At 35.9% G+C, this 20,883-nt stretch overlaps 1 protein-coding gene and 1 pseudogene across 1 annotated transcript in view; one reads left to right on the plus strand and one right to left on the minus strand.

Annotated features, from left to right (window-relative positions):
* PTAR1 (protein prenyltransferase alpha subunit repeat containing 1) overlaps positions 1-20,883 on the plus strand; it is a 47,183-nt gene that overhangs the window by 20,722 nt on the left and 5,578 nt on the right. The window contains exons 4-5 of the mRNA XM_021712029.1: positions 10,351-10,455; positions 12,697-12,910. Of these exons, the coding sequence (XP_021567704.1) occupies positions 10,351-10,455; positions 12,697-12,910 (319 nt within the window). The remainder of the gene's footprint in view (positions 1-10,350; positions 10,456-12,696; positions 12,911-20,883) is intronic.
* Positions 3,583-4,136, minus strand: LOC103259793 (annotated as a pseudogene).

A 20,883-nucleotide genomic window follows, 5' to 3' on the forward strand; every position in this document is an offset into this window, starting at 1 on the left:
CAAAAAAAAAAAAAAAAAAGAAATTTTCTGCTAGATAAGTAGAAAGAGAATTTTGACTTTTTAAATAATCCATTGTGGATATGTGTTCTAGTACATTTTGATTTGTATTAGTAAGATTGATATATAAAGACACAGAATCATGGGTACATTTGAAGCAAAATACTACCAACTTTGGAAGTAAACTGCTCTTACCCTGTAAGGTTTCTATTGCAAATCAACTATTCAGCACTTTTAGTTTAATTGTTGGTCTGTTTCTTCTCCAGTAACCCTGGAAGGCATTGAGTGATTTTTGACTGTATTCTTCAGATTGCTGAAAGTTGGTATAATATATATCTAGTTCAACATATGGGTTTTGCAGTCTTAGGGGAAAAAAAGGGGGCAAGAATAAGTTTTTGAACTAATTTCCTGTGATTTCAGTGAATTATACATATAGTTTAAAAATTCAGCTTTTTTTAAATGGCTGATACTTTTTTGCTCTGAATTTGCTTTGAAAATTGGTGAATTACTTGATGAATGAGATTGACTTCATAACAATGTCCTATTTTCTTCAGTTTATGTACCTAGAGTAAGCAAAACATTTTTTAGCAACTAGAATAGTTGACACCAAACTCCAGTGCTTCATGTCCTCTACTCATGGCCTATTGGTAACTTTATTTTATGTAGATTTGATGTTTGGTTCTGATAATTTGAGCTAGGAAGCATTGAATAAGTTGTTGAACCTCTCAAAGATTGTAGTTGTTTTGTAGATAAAAAGCAAAGTAATGCCAGCATTCAGATCTTGGTTTCATTACACTCTTTAATGGTTGAGGGCAGGAAATATACAAGATGAGTTTGGTGCATCTTGTAGCGTCAGAAAGTAAGGAAGTGCTCAAAAGTCAATATGGTAGGACTGTGTCAAAGGGGCTCAGGAACCAATTGAAAGAGCTTCTGGTGGCCAAAGCTGGAATGTTTTAAACAGCAAAATGAATAACATAGTATAGGACTATACCCCAAAGTATAACATGAATATCTATAAGTTCATGCTGAAATGAATGAATATATATATGTGTTTGTGTGTATATATATATATATATATATTTATTTATTTATATATATATATTTATTTATTTTTATATATATATATATATATATATATATATGAAAGAGACAATGGACAAATGTGCCATTAATTTATCTAGATAAGTCCCCTCAAGGAAGTAGAGAATTACTCGGTACTTCTAAAGTGTGGGCTCTGCACTGAATCAGAAAATTAGCGACGTCCTTCCAAAAAGTAGTGAAGAAACCTGACCTCAGCTAGATAATCCAGATTATTATCAACAATGATAAATTACGTTGATAACATGTGCCCTTGATAAGATGTATTGCGGTCTTTCTCCCCAAAATGTGTAACTACAGTCTAATGGTGAGAAAAACATCCGACAAAATACCTGACCAGTACTCTCAAAACTGTCAAAGGCATCAAAAAACAGGTCAATCTGAAGAGCCTAAAGAGACATAATGGTCAAATGTTATGTATCCTGGAAGGAATCCTAGGATCGAAAAAGGACATTTGGTAAAAACTAAGGAATTCTAGATAAAGTATGGACTTTCAATAAAATTATATCAATACTGTTTCATCAGTTTTCACAAATGTACCAACGTAACATAAGATGTTAATAGTAGGGAAACTGGGTGCATGGCATATGGAAATTCTCTGTAAAACTTTTCTGCAAATTTGAGTTTATTATAAAAATAAAAAGTTTATTCAGGCTGGGTATGGTGGCTCATACCTGTAATCCCAGTACTTTGGGAACCTGAGGCAGGAGAATCTCTTGAGTCCAGGAGGTCAAGACCAGCCTGGGCAATACAGTGAGACTCTATCTCTAGACTTTACAAAAAATGAAAAAATAGACATGGTGGCATGTGCCTGTAGTTCCAGCTGTTAGGGAGGCTGAGGCAGGAGGCTCACAGGAGCTTGAGTTTTGAGGCTGCAGCGAGCCATGATTGTGCCACTGCACTCTAGACTGGGTGACAGAGATGAGAAGACTGTCTTTAAAAAAGGAAGAACAAAACTTATTTTTAAAAATTGAATAGCAGCAATTTCATATGGCTCTATAATGTTACTTACAGGATTGTCATGAGAATTAAATGATATAGAATGTAAATCACTTTATACAGTGCCTGACTCAGGAAAAGTGCTCAATAGATGGTAGTTTTTTTTTTTCTAAATCTATAGTTTTATTAAGACAAAAACTGGCAATGTGATATGAAGTTTACATTTAAACAAAGTTTTCACAGAACCCTAATATATGCCTAAACGACTTTACAGTGTAGCTCTAGGTGCAGGTCTAGACAATACCAAGAGCTGATAGATCTCAGTACTCAAGACACAGAGAATTTTGGGTATCATTTAACTCTTAGGATTTTTTTTAAAAATGAGTTTTTGGGTTTTTTTTGTCTGTGTGTGTATTTTAAAGTGAACCACTGCCCAGTATGAAAATTTAACCATCTCCTGAGACCAAGGCTTTTGAAATAATTCAACCCTTGAATTAATTCAGTGAAACTTGGGCTATCGGTGACTGAACCCTGCCACCAATGATTTCAGAGTTCAACGTTCAATAAAGAGAGGCTCCAAGAGTTCTTCATCCTAAGAGCATGGGCCCTTGTCCTTTCTCACTCCCCTGTGCCACCCTCTTCCCCTTCCCCAACACCTCAGCCAGTGGCTTGGATGAACAAGCTGATATTTATAACTTCAGAACGGAAAAGAAAAGGTCTTCTTGCCTACTTTCAGGAATTAGCACCTCTACTACAGAATGATCTACCTGTGTATACTCTCCAAGAAAAGACTTTCCCTCCTCAGTCAGTTTCCATCTCTAAGATGGCAGCTTTGGTAACTTATGAACTGGCTTAGTCCTTTGTGGAGAATAGCATTAAGGTCAGGCAAGTAACACCATGGCTTATAGGTTTCAGTTATTCACAGCTTTTAAACAGTTTCTCGCAGTCCTCATTTATGGTGCCAGTGACAGTTTTTGAAAAGGTAAAATATTCTGGACATAGAAGCAAATCATTAGTTGCTCGTTCTTTCTATTGCTTCACCATTTCCCCAATCAGGTTCCAAATTTTAACCAAAATGATCCTACCATCTCCTTTCTTCCCCACCCCAACCCTCCCACCCTCAAATAATATGCCAGTAATTGCCAAAAACTACACACATGCTATGCTATAAAATGGAGAGTTAACACTATTGGGAAGAAGGCTGTGGGTTGTGGAGATGCTCTTTGAAGATCCACAGTATCTTTTTGCTCTCTCACACACCCAGTTCTGCAAGTTTTGTCCTTTATAGAAGACCCTTTGCTTTTCTCAGCAAAGTGTAAAATGGGTAGCCTTGAAACTTTCCCCCTTCCCTTCACTGGAACGGGTGTGCAAACTATACAGCTTGGAATGACTTTAAAGCACTTGGGTTGCTTCAGGGCACAGAAACTGTACTGACTCTTCAAAGGACGTCTTCTCAAGTCACCTCTACGGTATCAAGACAAGTAGAACTCCTTCCCTTACCACTTGAAACCCACAGTCAGATGTGACAGGGGCTGGTACTTAGGAGAGTTAACTCTTGTCATCTTTTTTGTCATCATCCTCTGAGAGTAGTAGGAATGACACATCAGCCTTTCCTTGTAGAAAAATATGACAACCTGTGGGCACTTGACATTGGTTTCCTTGGCAGGGACCAGGTCAGCCTCATCAGTTTTTCCATTTCATCAAGAACATGAACTCTCTACTGGAGTCTGTAGTCCAATAATCTGCTCCGACTCCAAACCCCAAGCAAAGCCTCGTGGCTTTTCTGACTCTTCTTTTTTCTTCTTTGGTTTGCTCTCCTCTCCCTTATCTTCAGAATCAGAATCAGAATCAACTTTGCTTTTGCCTCCCTTAGATTTGTCTGTCTCGTGATGTTTTCTGTGACTGTAGAAACTCAGCAGTGAGGTCAGAGCAATCCAAGTTCTCTTCAGGTTCCCACATGTTGTCCTCATCGGAGAAACCTTTCCACTTGAGGAGATATTTCACTTTGCCCTTTACCACTCGACAGGAACTTTTTCCACCACATATTCCTCTTCCTCCTCTTCTAGCACCTCCTCCACTTTTTTTTTTTGCTTTTCCCCCATAGTGTCCACCAGTTTTTTGGTATAAAGGGTAATGCTGCTCAGAGTAGCGCCCAGGAGCCTAAGAAGAATCGGTGCTGTGTTACTGGCGTGTCGCATCGGGTCGGTAGTTTTTATGAGGATGACTGTTATTTTTATTTCAGGCAGAATAATTGAAGATTGAGAGAGAGAAAGGTGGCATTCGTTTGTTTATTGTTTACTATGTGCCAGGTACTGAGCTAACCAGTGGGGATTTAGCCATGAACAAGGTACACATGGCCCCTGGTGTCTTAAAAATCTTAGAGTGACAGCAGAGGTTTGAGATGGTGAGAATACAGAAAAACTTTAAAAATAAACTATAGAAATGTAAAAGCACACTAACTTGTATAGAGAAAGAAAGCATACTACTCACCTTCATAACCCCAAAGGTTCCCATGGATGTATTTCACCTACAGTGCTATCGCATTTTCATAACAGTAAGCAGAAGTCTTCAAGGGAAAGTGATCAGATTTTTCATATAGTCTGTTTAATTGGTAGGTGGAATATTCAGCAAAGATTTTAAAGGAATAAGTTTTATTGTTTGAAAAATTTGCTATGTAGATCTCATTCCTTTTATAATTCTATTGTTTTTTTAAAAAATCCTTTGCTATACATCCTTTTGTCATCTTTTTAAAAAGGCAGTCTTCATTTGCATAACTTCATCCCACAGCAATGTTGCACATGTAGCATTTCATGCTCCTTTCCAGCCTTTTCTTCTAGTTTTCCTCACATTTACTTGATGACCCTGGCTTCATTCCTTCTTCCTCTGTTAGCAATGTTCCACTTAAGATTTTTAACATGAAAACAAAAGCTAGGCTTATTTAGTATGCCTGAAAATAAAGCCACCTCAAATTTAATAAAGCCACCTCATTTCCCCAGTAAGAAAAAATTTTTTAAAATGTATATAATACACACACACACAGACACACACACACACACACACACACACACACACACACACACACACACACACACATATTTTTTAGGCTAATATCAATATGTAAGCTTTTTTTTTGGAGTTAGAGTCTCATTCTGTTGCCTCGGCTGGAGTGCATTGGCATGCTCATGGCTATCGCAGCCTCTCCCTGCTGGGCTAAGGCCATTCTTCTGCCTCAGCCTTCCAAGAAGCTGGAATCACAGGTGTGTGCCACCACGCTCAACTAATTTTTTTTTTGATTTATTGTAGGGCCGAGGTCACACCATGTTGCCCAGGCTGGTCTCGAACCTGTGGGCTCAGGCAGTCCTTTCGTCTCAGCTTGCCAGGTGCTGGGATTACAGATGTGACCTACTGCGCCTGGCAGTATATAAGCTTTAAGGGATGTACATGAAATAAGTAAATACCTTCTTATATTTATTTCAGTTTAGTTTCATATCTTTAAAATGCTGTATGATGTGAAATATTTAAATTATAAATTCTTCATTTTCCTATTCACATTTTGTTAATCAGTTTTATTCAGTCTCTTCATGTGACTTACTGGCATTAGTGACTTTGTCATTATGAGAGCCTTTTTTTTGGTTCTGCAGCACAGTTTTCCAGAGCCCATCATATTATATCTTAAGTTGTTTGAGCTACAGCATTTTTTAAATCCATGTGTAACAGGAAATTTTATCTCAAGCCATATAGATTGCTCTTTGAATACAGTAAAGCAGTTGATTTTTTAAAAATTGCGTCTCTAGGTTATGTGATTATTATAATTTAACCTACCGTATTTCTTTGTAAAGTGATTTAAAATAAAACTATCTTACAACAGTATCCAACACCTACAAATGTTCAGTACTGCCCCAGAAATGTCCATTAAATTCCTTTTTTATGATTTTATCATGTGATCTTTTAAAGCATTCATAGATACCATTGGTTGAGATTATTTCAAGCTAAGATCTCTTCCCCAAAATACTACTTAGTTGTTCAAAATAAAGATATTAAGCCAGGATAGAAATTCTGGAAGCAAAGCCTCAATATCTCAACCAACTTATCTTTGATGAAGCCTCCACCAACAACTACTGGGGAGAGGAGAACCTATTCAGTAAATGACACTGGGAAAACTGGCTGATCACCTGCAGAAGATTGAAACAGGACTCCTACCAATCACCATACAGAAAAATTAACTCTAAATGGATCAAAGACCTAAACATAAAACCTCAAACTATAAGAATCTTAGAAAATGCAAAAGACACCCTTATGGAAATTGGAACTGGCAACCAATTCCTGATCAAAACCCCAAGTGCCCATGCCATAAGAGATAAGATAGACAAGTGGGACCTCATCAAATTGACAAGCTTCTGCAAAGCAAAAGAAACCATCAAGAGACAGCCCACAGAATGGGAAAAAATATTTGTCAACTGTATATCTGATAAAGGTCTAACTTCTAAGATCTACAAGGAACTCAAACGTGCCCAAAGGAAAAAAAAAAGCCCCATTAAAAAGTGGGCAAAAGACATGAATAGACACTTCTCAAAAGAATATATACTGGCAGCCAACAGACACATGAAGAAGTGGTCAGCCTTACTCATCATCAGAGAAATGCAGATCAAAACCACATTGAGATACCTCCTAACTCCAGTCAGGATGGCCATCATTAATAAAACAAACAACAACAGATGCTGGTGAGGATGTGGAGAAAAAGGAACGCTTCTACATTGCTGGTGGGAATGCAAACTAGTACAATCTCTTTGGAAGACAGTATGACGTTTTCTGAAAAAACTAGAAATTGACCTTCCATATGACTTAGCAATCCCCCTACTGGAAATATACACAGAGGAATTCAAATCATTCTACAAAAAAGATACCTGCACACACATGTTTGTTACAGCTGTATTCACAATAACAAAAGTATGGAACCAACCTTGCTGCCCATCGAAGCTGGACTAGATTCAAAAAATGTACATGTACATATACAATGGAATTTTATACAGCCATGAAGAAGGACAAACAGCAACTTGGTTGGATTTAGAGTCTGTCATACTCAGTGATCTATCACAGAAACAAAGAACAGAGTACCATATGTTCTCACTCATAAGTGGACCTTGAATAATTATCATAATATTATAAGGGATTGGCAGTAGTGGGTAACAGCCAGGGGAGGGGGGATGGGATTGACAATTAAGGGAAACTGCCAGGGGAAGTGGGGGCACACCTCATCAACAAGGGTACCTGCATAATGAACATTTGTATAACTAATCCTGAATTGTACCCCACATCTTTAAAATAAAAAATTTAAAAGTTAAAAAAAAGATATTAAGAGAGTGCCCATAATTTAAGAAACTATGTAAAGACTCAGTTATAAGATGACTCCCTCTTGTTTGGAAGAAAATCTTATCTCCCTTTATATGTGGATATCTATGTGAATAAAGGTAGGCAGTTGTAAATAATAATAAATCAGCCAGGCATGGTGACTCACACCTGTAATCCCAGCACTTTGGGAGGCCAAGGAGAGAGGATTGCCAGAGCCCAGGGGTTTGAGACCAGCCTGGACAACTTGGCAAGACTTTGTGTCTACAGTAAATCAAAAAATTAGCCGGGCATTGTGACAACACCTGTAGTTCCAGCTACTTGGAAGGCTAAGGCAGAAGGATCACCAGCAGGCTGAGGCTGTGGTAGCCATGAGCGTGCCACTGCACTCCAGCCTGGGTGACAGAGTGAGACTCCAACTCCAAAAAAAATAAATAAATAATGAGATCTTAAATTTAGTAAATGGTAATTAAGCTTAATACAGCAAATTATCTACAGTAGACTTATGTTTGAAACTTTAATTTACATTGCCTGAAGGGCTTGTTTTAAAACACAGATTGGTTTGCCCACAGAAATTTAGTGGGTTTGAGCTGAGGCCTGAGAGTCTACATTTCTAACGTGTTCCAGATGATGCTGATGCTGCTGTCAGAGTCTGCTTTGAGAAACACTGCTCTACAAAGTAGATAAAATTGCATAGATCAATCTTTTGCTTTCATTTATTTCATAAGTATCCTGACTGACTATATAAACAAAATGTTACTGCATTTCAGAAGAAAAAGGATCTAAGACTTCAAAAACAATTGACTGTTGCATTATATATATAATATATATAATAAATATATATATATATATTTTTTTAATGACAAATAGGTTTCCTGAACGTGGAAAGGAAAATAATCAATAAATCCATTCATTTAAAGTGGTCATAAACCTTCTTGATATCACTTTAAATTATTTTATAAAATTACTTACCTAACAATAATTATTAAGTGCAAGTATTTATCATCAATGTTTAGCATTTTTATTAAAAAGGAAGTTATTTTCCTTATCAAAAATTTAGAAATAGTACATCACTGTTGGAAAGAAAATGTATTGTGGTATTTAGAAACTAAATCCATTTTGTAGGTATGATAAAAGAGCTGGACCCTGGTTTTCTGGGGCTGTAACTTCTCTAAAATAAATGGTCAACCTTACCACAGGAAGGACATTTTAAGATGAACAAATATTAGCAAATTATCTGATTTATCATAAAATTATAGATACATTGAGAATTGGAAGTGTAATCCCCAGTATCAGCACTTACATGAAGCCTTATCTGAGAAATTAAACATAAATCGCATTTACCCGAGAAATAATGTAGAAAGCCCTTGCATGACATTCTGTATATAGTTGGTCCTCTGTATCCATGGGTTCCTCATCTGTGAATTCAACCAACTACAGTTTGAAAATATTGGTGAAAAAAATTGAACATGTACAGACTCTTTCTTGTCATCATTCCCCAAACAATATAGTATAACAACTATTATATAGCATTTCATTGTATTAGGTATTATAAGAAACCTAGAGATAATAATATAAAGAATATAAGAAGATGTGCATAGGTTATATGTGAACAGTGCCACTTTATATCAGGGACTTGAGCATTCCTGGGTTTTGGTATTCTTGGGAGATCCTGGAACCAGAACTCCACAGATACCAAGGAATGACAGTAATTGAACTGAAGCTTTGGCTGGACTTGAACAGTTTTAAAAACAATAAAAATCTTACATTGCTATTATTTCTGCTGCTTATATTTCAAAAAGGAATGTCTTAATATGTCAAGGGTCATTTAAATATTTTACCTGGTTACAGCTCTTTTTGGGAACTTATCCTAAATAAGTGTACAAAAGAAAGAAGTCATAAGCACAAAACTTTCTCCCACCCCCAGAATTCTTTTCTTTCTTTCTTTCTTTTTTTTTTTTTTTTTTTTTTGAGTCAGTATCATCTGTCACACAGACTGGAGTACAAGGGGCACAATCATGGCTCACTGCAACCTCAAACTCCTGGGCACAAGCCGTCTTCCCACGTCAGCCTCCTGAGTAGCTAGGACCAGGCCTGGCTAATTTTAATTTTAATTTTAATTTGTTTGTTTTAGCAACAAGGTCTTGTTGTGTTGCCTAGGCTGGTCTCAAACTCCTGGGCTCAAGCAGTCCTCCTTTCTTGGCCTCCCAAAGTGCTGGGATTACAGGCATGAGCCACCATGCTTAGCCCAGATTTCTTTTAAAAAGCAGAAAGTTGGAGCAATCTAAATGTCTAAGAGTAAGGCAAAAGGTCATTAAATTACAGCATAATTTTGATCATTTGCTCAAGATTGATCATTTAAATTCTTCATTACAAAGATTATTATATAGAACCATAAGGAAATTTTTAAGATATAATGAGAGTAGAATATAAAATGATATGTTAAAATATATATGCATATTGGGAAAGTAGAAGGGAAAGTTCAAAAATAAATAAAGTTATTTGCTTATAGTAGTGATTAAAGATTTTTTTCTTCCATCTCAATTATATTATGCTTATTGTATGTGAGGTTTTGTAATGAAGTAGACCATATCAAGTTCTGTTTAGGAAACTAGACTAATTCTTGACTTGTATTGCATCCATCCTGTAGATAATGATGTCATGTCTCATAACTTTTGGAAATGAGACAAGCCAGAAAACTGCTTTGACCCCTCCCAAATAGTTTAAAGTTCCACTGTTGATTTAAGAGCTTTTCTTTCTGCTTATTAATTTGTTATTTTGAGGTTATGAGAATACATTCTTGATTACTTTATGTGCCATTTATGAGAGTTTTATACACCAGAGTGGTTTTGATTTTATTTTTTTCCTTTTAATTATTAGAAATTCACTTCCACAATTAATTTATTAAAAACTACGTAGAATGTTTGGATAGAAGGATAAAGTAATGCTTTAAAATTTTTTCTTTTGCAGGAAAGAGCTGATCCTTTCTGGCACTTTAAATCCAATTAAGGACTTACATCTGGGAAAACTGGCCTTAACTAAGTTTCCAAAGAGTCCAGAAACATGGATTCACAGGTGTGGTTAATTTACAAAAGACTATTCTTAGGATTCAGAATAGCTGGAGAAAGAGATACTGCATGCGAGGCAAGATCAAATATTGGTTCAGAACATGAATTCTAAAGTCAAGTTACCTATGTTTAAATCTGGGATCTAGGCAGTTTATTTCACCCATGCCAGCTCCAGCATGCACCCTTTCTTTTCTCCCTTTTCTCTCTAATAAACTTTGTTTAAAAACTCAAAACATGATCATGCCCCTTGCACTCTAGTCTGCGTGACAGATGAGACCCTGACTCAAAAAAAAAAAAAAAATGTAGGGTCTATCTCACTTGCTACCTGGTGTTCATGGGAAATTATTTAACCTCTCCAAACCTCAATTTTCTCATTTGTAAAATGTAAGTAATAATTATACATATCTCACATAGAGTTAAGGGTTGAATTTACATGAGATAATGCATATAAACAGTACAACAATACCTGACACATATTAAATAATAGATGTTAGCTGTTAATTCTCTGAAGCAGTTGTGGAGATTGCATTTAGATTCTCAACAATAATGAGCAACTTAGGTTTTAAGTGCATTCAGTTGTGTTCCCCTGGAAAAGATGGTGGTGATGATGGTTGTGGTTATTAAATTTAACTTACAGAGGAAGCCGAGGTGTATAGTGTGTAGGCTGAGCTATAAAGTTGCTAAGAACCATAAATGCAAATACCATTTTTAGGTTAAATGCCCAAGATGAATAACCACACAGTAGGACTCTCAAAATCCTGGTTATCTGGAAAGTCTCCTCTTCTCTTTGACCCTATGTAACTACTGTTATTTGACTAAAATGGGATGGTCTGGGCTTGCTGGTTGGGATCAGTAGAGAAGTTACTCTGAAGAAGTCTGTTCTTGGTTTATTGAACCACTCTAACTTTTCCTAAATCCTAGCATTTTTAGGACCTTATGTCAGTTTAAGGTGTCTCAGCTATAATCTTGCCTTTGACTAACATTGCAAATCACTTTCTTCCAAACCACATAGTCAGTTGTGTTTTCTTCCTGATTAGAAATTGGGATGGTAGACCACAGAAAGGTATATGATTTTGCCTATGGGGGTTTGGAAAGGGATGTTGGCAGGGAAAAGGAACAATCATCCATCAATTTATTGACTTGTCTAATTTTCTTTATAAAGTAATATTTTGTGATTAAATAAATTCCATATTTAAAAATGACAAAATGAGTTTTCTTACTCAATTTTCTGTACCTTTGGTTGGAAATTGTTAGTCTAAAAGAATGCTTTTGTCTGAGTAAAATATTGGTACAAACTAAAGACAGTAGTTAGAAACACTTTTTAAAGTGCTTCTTGTTTAGATTTGTGCTAATGTGAATCTTAAATAGGCAAAGGGATAAGGACATTTTGAAACCTTAATGGTATAATTAATTATATTTGTTTCCTTCCAGATTTTGTGCTATAATATAAAAATTTTGCTTAATGCAAGTAGTTAGAATGCAGCTTCTTGTTTGCAAACAAATACACCTAGGGCTAGGCACTCACATATAATCAAAGATGTGAACCGTGACTTCTTTTCTAATATTTATCAACCATTAACGTATAAACCTTACCACCACCAACACTACCACCACACACACACACACACACACACACACACACACACACACAAAACACTCTTTCTCTCCCCCTTCCCCCCTTCTTCCCCCTTCACATATAATCAAAGATGTGAACCGTGACTTCTTTTCTAATATTTATCACCCATTAATGTATAACCTTACCACCACCACCACTACCATCAACACACACACACACACACACACACACACACACACACAAACACTCTTTCTCTCCCCCTTCCCCCCTTCTTCCCCCCTCCCCATCTTCCTCCTCCCTCTCCCCGCTTCCTCTCTCCCTCCCCCAAACACACAGACTAATTGCCTTTATATTTCCTGGCCAAATGGAGCTTGGGAATTGTCATTTTAGAACTATTGATGTTCTTTTTTTGGGGGGACACATTTTAAAGTTTTAGAAAGATTTTTTTTTCTGTTTATCCTCCACCTCCCCTCTCATCCATACTGCTAAATTTAATTATTTTCGTAAACAACAAAACAACCCTTTTCCACCTCCCGGAAACAAGGCTTATAGACAGGTATTATTTTGCATTGTCTGTGAATGGAAATTAAATTAAGATCAATGAAAACTGGCTGTTTTCTTCTCTGGTTTATGTTCTTTCCTCATTCTGTTTCCCATATCCTACCTTAACAGGCGATGGGTGCTACAACAGTTAATTCAGGAAACCTCCTTGCCTTCCTTTGTGACCAAAGGAAACTTGGGAACAATTCCTGCAGAAAGGACACAGCGACTAATACAAGAAGAAATGGAGGTCTGTGGTGAAGCAGCAGGGAGATACCCAAGCAACTATAATGCTTGGTCCCATCGCATCTGGGTTTTACAGCACTTGGCCAAGCTAGATGTCAAGGTAGGGGTATTACTATTCAGCCTCCTGGGGAGACTGCTTGTCTTCCCTTAAAATCTGGTAGTAGTTCATCCTCAGAAGAACTTTAAAGAAGTAGGAGAACTAATGGTCTAGCAACTTGAGAGAATCATTGACACTGATACCTCTAGAGAAACCCTAGCAATTAAAAAAGTTTGCATTCCCCACCACTGTGGTTTTGATACTCGTAAGGGCTAGAGCATTGGTAGAACAATGGCAGGTTTAACCAGTTGAGGAAGACTGAACATAACTTACTTTACCTTGAAATAGGAAGGAATTATTAAGTCTTTCAGAATAGGAATTTGTTATTTCTTGGTAGTTTTTGGTTATGTGACTTAATGTACTGAGTCATCTCTTTTAGCCTTTAACATTTTTCTCTCCTAGAAATGATGAGAGAATGGCAGCGATATACGATCTCACTCAGGTGTTTTTATACTCGGCTGAGCCTATAAATTACCTGGGGATTCCTAAGCCCCACTCCAGGCCTACTAAATCAGAATGAGGTGGGATCTAGAGATCAGTATTTTCCACAGGCTCGGGGGTAATTTGAATACAGAGCCAGGTTAGAAATTCTCACAGCCTAATCCTTAAAGTTTAGAAATGAGGAAGTGGAAATTTCCAGAGAATTCTAATGGCTTAGACATAGCTATAGTTATACCACTTGTTCATCAGAATGAGTGCCAGGTATCCCTTGTGCTCCCTCTTGCATATTTCAGCGTCTCAGTTTTTTTCTTTTCTTCTGATGATGTCACAGTGCCATAAACTAGTATACGCAACCAACAACTTCTCAGGCTTGGGAGTTCAGAGTATCCCAAGTGATGCTTTCAGATCTCGTAGAGAAATGTTTACCTTACCATGCTCCTCTTCCCACATCTTCTTTCCCAGGTTTCCTTTCTCCTCTTTGTTTCCTAACCAGGTATATCTCTAGAACTAATAGAGTTTTTGTTCTAGAAGAGTTTTTACTTCCAAGGAATGTTAAGTCAACAGTTGTGGAAGAGTAACCTGTCCCTTCCAGTAGATAATAGCTTTGAGTTTCTAATAGTATAAAGAGCAAAGGCATAGAATCACATTGACTTGGGTTCAGATTCTGACCCTACTATGTGTGGGAAACAAGGCTTTAATGTTTTCATTTATAAAACAGGAAACTTTTGCCTGCCTCGGTTGATTATGGTGAGAGTTATTTGAATTGATTTGTGTGAATTACTGGCATCTAATAGAGGGTCACTCAATTTTAGTTTTTCTGTTCCCCCACAGATAGAAAGTTCAGGTGAAAGTGGTTATCAGTTTGCTTGATCAACTCAGTGTAGTTATTCATGAAAAAAGTACAAAAGCCTATCATTCCCAGGCACTGTCCTATAAACTGGGTGTGGCAGTGGAGACAAGGCACTTGCTCTCAACAAATTGGAAATCTAGTTGAGGAAGTAGAACAATTACAAAGCATATTGACACTTGTGGAAACTGAAGGAAGCTCAGGATACAGTGGGAGCACAGAGGTATGGCTCTTCATTCAGACTGGGCTCATTGGAAACAGCTGGAAGGAAACTACATAGCCCTAGTCGGGAAGAGTGCAAGTTATGTGGTGGGTTGTGGGGGGATATGAAGTGCTTTAGATCCCATCATCTCAGAACCACAGCTTGATAGTGTGGGGAGAGAGGAGTGGCATGGGGAGTATTGGCAATAAAAAAGAAGTAGAGTCCAGGTGAACTGAGATTGTCTCTGGACTTTTTTTTTTTTTGCGGTGATGTGAACCTCTTCAAATCAGGAACAAGGGGCCAAAGTGAAATTCTTTGTTACTGAGACCACCTGATGTTAAAGATAACGCATTAGTGGTGTGTTAGCTCAGCTGCCTGTCTCCACTCCTGACCTGGGAGCAGGAATTAGCATTCTTCCTGTCACTACTTGCTACTAAGTCATCTCTCAGTTGTGTTTTCAGTAAAAATACTAAATTTGCAAAAATCTCTTTTTTGTTGTTAAAAGCCACTGGACTCAGCTAGGAGAACAGGTTCTACTATATTTTGTCTATTAGAGGAGATAATCACAAATAAGTGATTAAAAACAAAAGTAAAATGAGCTGATTTTTTTTTTTTTTTTAACTTAGAAAATTTGAAATTCTTTTTTAAAGTGCTGGTATCCAGTATTGGTAAGAATATGAAAATGAGCATTGTAAAGACTGTTATAATCTTACTGAAAGGCAACATGGCAACACTTTTTTTTTTTTTAAAGACAGTATTGTCTTTAAGAGTTCTGTTTCCAGGAACTCCCCCTTAAGAAATAATGGGAGATAAATACGGAGTAGTGATCAAAGGCTCCATTCCATGGTTATATAGACCTGCTTTGCATCCTGACTTCACCACCAGTTTCCTTGAGGAAGTTATTTAGCCTCTGTAACTTTGAGCTCCCTCATCTGTAAAATGTGGGTGATGAGAGTTCCTGTTTCGTTGAGTGGCACAAATTGAGTGGAAGACTCCATGTAAAGTGGCTATCACAGTGCTCTTACTAAATGCTGAATAAACACTGACTACTAAATATGAAAGTTTGATGTGTAAAAGTGGCATTTATAGTAGTGAAAAACTATAACCTCCAGTAGTGAGGGATTTGTTGTTACAGCTCATCACAAATTGGAGTATTTTGTTTTGACTAAAAATTATATTTTAGCTCAAAGAAAAATGTTCACAATAGGGTTAGGGATATAAAATTAAGTATGATAGGCCAAATATGATTTTTAATATATATATTAGTATTGAATGAGATAGCAAACAGTGGAACAGTTTGGAACAGTGCACATAGTAAGTGCTCAGCAGATATTTGTGCATACTTACACATAGCAGTGTTGTTATGGATATTTTTCTTGTATTTTTGATAATAAGCATGTATTAGTTTTTTAGTCAGAAAAAAGGTGAGAGAGTAAAATATAGTTAATAGTGTTAGGATGTGGAATTAAGAGACTTTCATTTTATACTTTATACTTCCTATGATGTTTGCATATTACTTATTTATTTTATATTTTTGAGTCAGGGTCTCAATTTGTCACGTGGGCTGCAGCTCCCTGCAGCCTCGAGCTCCTAGGCTCAAGTGATCCACCTCCCAAAGTGCTAGGGCTACAGGTGTGAGCGGCTGTACCCAGCTAATATTTTTTATTTTATTTTTGTAGAGATGAGGTCTCTCTATGTTGCCTAGGCTGGTCTTGAACTCCAGGGCTCAAGCAAACCTCCCACCTTGGTTTCCCAAAGTGCTGGGATGACAGATGTGAGTCATGGCACTTGACCAGATGTTCACATATTTAAATGAACATGTAATTATATGAATTTTTAAATATTCTTAGTTTTGAGGGTAGGTTTGGACAAAAGACCCACAGTCTAAAAGTTAATATGGTGCTTCACCTGAAAAAACACATGCTCTCATATTTCCAAAAAAGATATTCAAATTACCAGTAAAGACATGTAAAGATATTTAGCATCATTATCATTAGCGAAATGCAAGTTAAAAACGGAATGAGTGAGGTACCACTTCACAACAACTAGGATGGCTAAAATACAGACAATAATAAGTGCTGATGAGGATGTGGAGGAATTGGAACCCTTATATATGACTGATAGCAACGTAAAATGGTGCAACCACTGTGGAAAACAGTTTGGTATTTCCTTAAAAAATTAAACATATTATTGCCAAATATGAAAACAACTACAGTTAATAAGAATATTGTATTCTTGGGGGGGAAAGAAGAACTACTGGATATGACCCTACAATTTTCACTCCTAGATTTATACCCAGGATAGCCGAAACCATTTCATTCTAAAATTTATATGAGAATGTCTGTAGCCACATTGTTCATACCAAAAAAATAGTAACAACCCAAATGTACATCATCTGAAGAATGAAAAACAAAATGAGGTATATCCATACAATGAAATATTGGCCATAAAAAAAGGGATGAAATACTGATACATGTTATAATGTAGATGAAACTTGAAAACATTTTGCTGATTAAAAGCAGCAGATTCCAGGCCACATATTGTATGATTCCAGTTATATGGCATGTTCAGAACAGGCAAAGCAGATTAGTGGGTGCCAGAGGCTGGGGAAGAGGAGAGGGGAAGTGACTTCTTAATAGGAATGAGAATTTTTTTGTGAGGGGATAACAATGGCTACACAACTCTGTGAATTTACTAAAAACCACTGATTTATTTTTCAACTTCAAAAATTGATTCTCAAGTTCATTGGAAAGAATAAAGCTTCAAGAATAGCTAAGATATTGTTGGAAAAAATAGAAAAATAAGAAACTATCATTAGATTATTATTATTATATTATATTATTAGATTGTCAATAAGATAGAGTAATTAAAACCGGTACTGTTTCAAAAATAGACTCAGTAATGGAATAGACTATAAAGCCCAGAAACAAATCCCAATACATAATATGTACAGGTTTCATTAATGATGAATGTGGCATTTCACATAGAAGAAAGGATTCGTTGTTCAATTTGTAATGCTGATATATTTTAAAATTTCATCTACCAATATGGAATAAAATGTAATAAAAACCCATATAAAGAAGAAAAGAGACCTGGAAGATGTTATGGTAAATAAAATAAGCCAGGCACAGAAAGACAGATAATGCATGATCTAAATTATATGTGGAGTCTAAAAATATTGAACTCACAGAAACAGAGAATAGAGTTGTGATAGCAGGAGTAGGGGGAGGGGTGGGAAATGGGAAGTTGCTCATCAGAGAGTACAGAGTTTCAGGGATGATGATTACGTTCTGGAGATTTATTGTGGAACTTTGTAACTATAGTTAATAATGTATACCTAAACATTTCTAAGAGAACAGATCAGATGTTCTTAGCATAAATAAAAGAAAATAGCTGTGAGGTGATGAGCATGTTAACTAGCTTGATTGTGTTAATCATTTCATAATATATACTTTAAAATGTTAATTTTGTTGTGCACCATAAATATACACAGTTTTAACTTGTCAATTATACCTCAATAGACCTGCGAGGAGGGAAAGAAAAAATAATTTTTCCTGACTTGCTTTCAAAATAAAAAGAATTTTAAAAATCAATTGCAGTAATATATTGAGAAAAATATTTACAACACATATAACAGATACTTAATATCTTTAATATATAAAGATCTCTTACACACTCACAAGGTAAATAATGACTATCACAAATAGTATATTAGGCAGTTCATAAATGCAGAGGATTAGGCAAAATAGCTACTTCATAAATGAAGAAACAAAAAATCATCTGAGAAAAAATATTTAGCCTTAATGATAATTGAGGAAATATAAATTAAATGAAACATGATTTTTTCCTTTTTAAATTAGTGAAGATTAAAGTATTTATGACAAATTTAGGAAATAGGCATTAGCATGTTCTTCCAGTAGGAACACAGATTATACAACCTTTCTGGGGGGTACTTTGACAGTATATATCAAGAGCCTTATAAGATTTTTCTCTTGGTTCCAGCAAATATATTTCTAGAAATTTCCCCTAAATAGATAGTACATAGATTTATATGTGAATGCTACTTATGCAAGAGTAGGAACATAGAGGAATGGTTAAATTGTGATCTAATATGCAAGAGTTGAAATATGTTATAGAATAGCATTTTATGTCATAAGAATATGTTTATAATTGAAGTGGAATGAAATAAATACAAAAGAGAATTCTAAATTTGTGTTAAACTGTGCATATACATATATAGAAAAAAACCTGAAAGATTGATCTTATGCCAGAATGTTAAGAGTAGTGATCTCTGGCCAATAGAATAATGGATGAGTTTTGTCTGCTTTTTTATATTGTTGCATAGTGTCCTTTTTTTTGTCTGCTTTTTTTATATTGTTTCTATAGTGACCATTTTGTATCACTTTTATAATCAGAAGAAAAGTTAAATGCTGTTTTTTTTAGAAATTTAGAAGACTGGTGGCATGTAGTCTTTCATTTTCAACCTGTTATCCCTCTATTTCATAGTTCTTCAGCTACACTTTTCTTATAGCTTATTTATTCACTCATTCACTTTTTTATAGGGAAATTGGGAAAAAATAAGGACATTTAAGGCATATCATATAAAGGTCATTTATTCTGTCAGTACCTTATATTTAAGCCATATTTTTATATAGTATCTTCAGATAGCTTAAAAATAATTGCTGTCTTTTAAAAAAATCATTGTTTATATCTGTATACCTTTTTATTCTAATTAGAAAATGCCTTGAAATTCCTGTTAAATTTTCTTCTTTGGTTTAATATGAATCTTTATATCTTAAGGAAAAGAATATAGTAGGCTTTTCTCTTGTCTAAGAATTTTTTTTTTTTTTTTGAGTAAGAATCTCACTTGTCACCTAGGCTAGAGTGCAGTGGCACATTCATGGCCAACACAGCCTCGACCTGCTGGGCTCAAGTGATCCTTCTGCCTCAGCCTTCCAAGTAGCTGGAACCACAAGCACACGCCTTGGCACCTGGCCAATTTTTAAAAATTTATTGTAGAGACGAGGTCTCACCAAATTGCCCAGCTTGTTTTCAAACCCATCGGCTCAGTCAGTCCTCTCACCTCCACCTCCCAAAGTAGTGCTGGGCTTCCAGGCATGAGCCACCACACCTGGCAAGTCTAAGAATTTTTTAAAAGAAATTAAATTGATTTTGTTCAAAACGAAACAAAACAAAAAAACCTTCATCTACAGGAGGGATGGACCCCAAAAAACCCAGAATTTATAAGAGATTGTGTATTTATTTTTACATATTTAAACTTCAGTCACCTTCAGAGTACTTTCTGATGCAATAGAGTTATGGAAATACTTTTTCCACTGCTCAGAACAGTTTTTGAACTTGTCAGTCATGATGCCTTTATTGTTTTTGTTGTTTTTTGTTCACTTCTTCCACCTTGGCAAAGCATTTCCCTTTGAGGACTTTTTTCATCCAGGGAAACAAACAAACTAAAAATGTCACTTGGGGCGAAATAGGCTGAATAGGGAGAGTGAGGTATGGAGGTCATGCTGCTTTTGGTGAAAAATTTCTGAATATTCAGTGTAGTGTGGGCAGGTGAGTTGTCATGATAGAAGAACTAGTCACCTGTTTGCCACAACTTATTGGATATTTCTTCCTCAAATCATAACCCAACCTTCTCAAAACTTCCAGGTAAAAACTTTGATTGACCAGTTGATCCAGAGGAACAAATTCCAAGTTTGCTACAAGGGGCTTGCCCGCCAAAAGATAATTCTGGATTTTTTTGGATTCTCCCTCTTAAGTGCTATTTTTATCTCAAATTTAAGCAATAAATTGCAATTTTATACATAGAAATATCCAGTAAGAAAAAAAATCTGCATATGTTTTGTGTCATGTAAGTTCATTTTAAACAACTGGAGTACTCGTTTCAATTCATCTTAAGAAGCTGAACCAAAATTTTAAAGTCTGTTTTATAACCTAAATGCTCTGCAGGTTAATTCTTTAAAAATGTAATAACCTTAAGATTAATTTTCCTTTTAGGTACAAGTTTATCTGGTGCTATTTTTCCTCACCTTTTAAAATCAAACAATCTTGCTTTGCGTTTCTCAGAGACTTGCCAGCTATAGCCTCTGGAGTAAATTTAGGTAGCTATGAATAAACTCGTTAGAACTTAGAGATATTTAATCATTTGTAACTTGCTCATTCTGGCTGGAAGTAATCTTAATCGTTTGTACTAATCACTTTATTCATTAAATTGTTCATTCATTCTTTCATAAAATATCTATATATACTCTGATGCCCCTGAGTATAGGGAAATGAAATATCAATTAGGAATGAATAACTATCTTGCAGAGTTTAGTGAGAATGAAGAGATGCACTGAAAATTCATAAATATATGTGATGGAATACACAAGCATCATGGAGGTTTAGAAAAGAGATTTCGTCTAAGGAAGAAAAGGGGTGTAAGAAATAAAGAGAGAATTTTGGTATAGGAGAAAGCATTTACCTGGG

Source organism: Carlito syrichta, unplaced genomic scaffold (assembly GCF_000164805.1).
Source record: "Carlito syrichta isolate Samal-C Ts95f unplaced genomic scaffold, Tarsius_syrichta-2.0.1 Scaffold303019, whole genome shotgun sequence".
NCBI classification, from domain to species: Eukaryota; Metazoa; Chordata; class Mammalia; order Primates; family Tarsiidae; genus Carlito; species Carlito syrichta.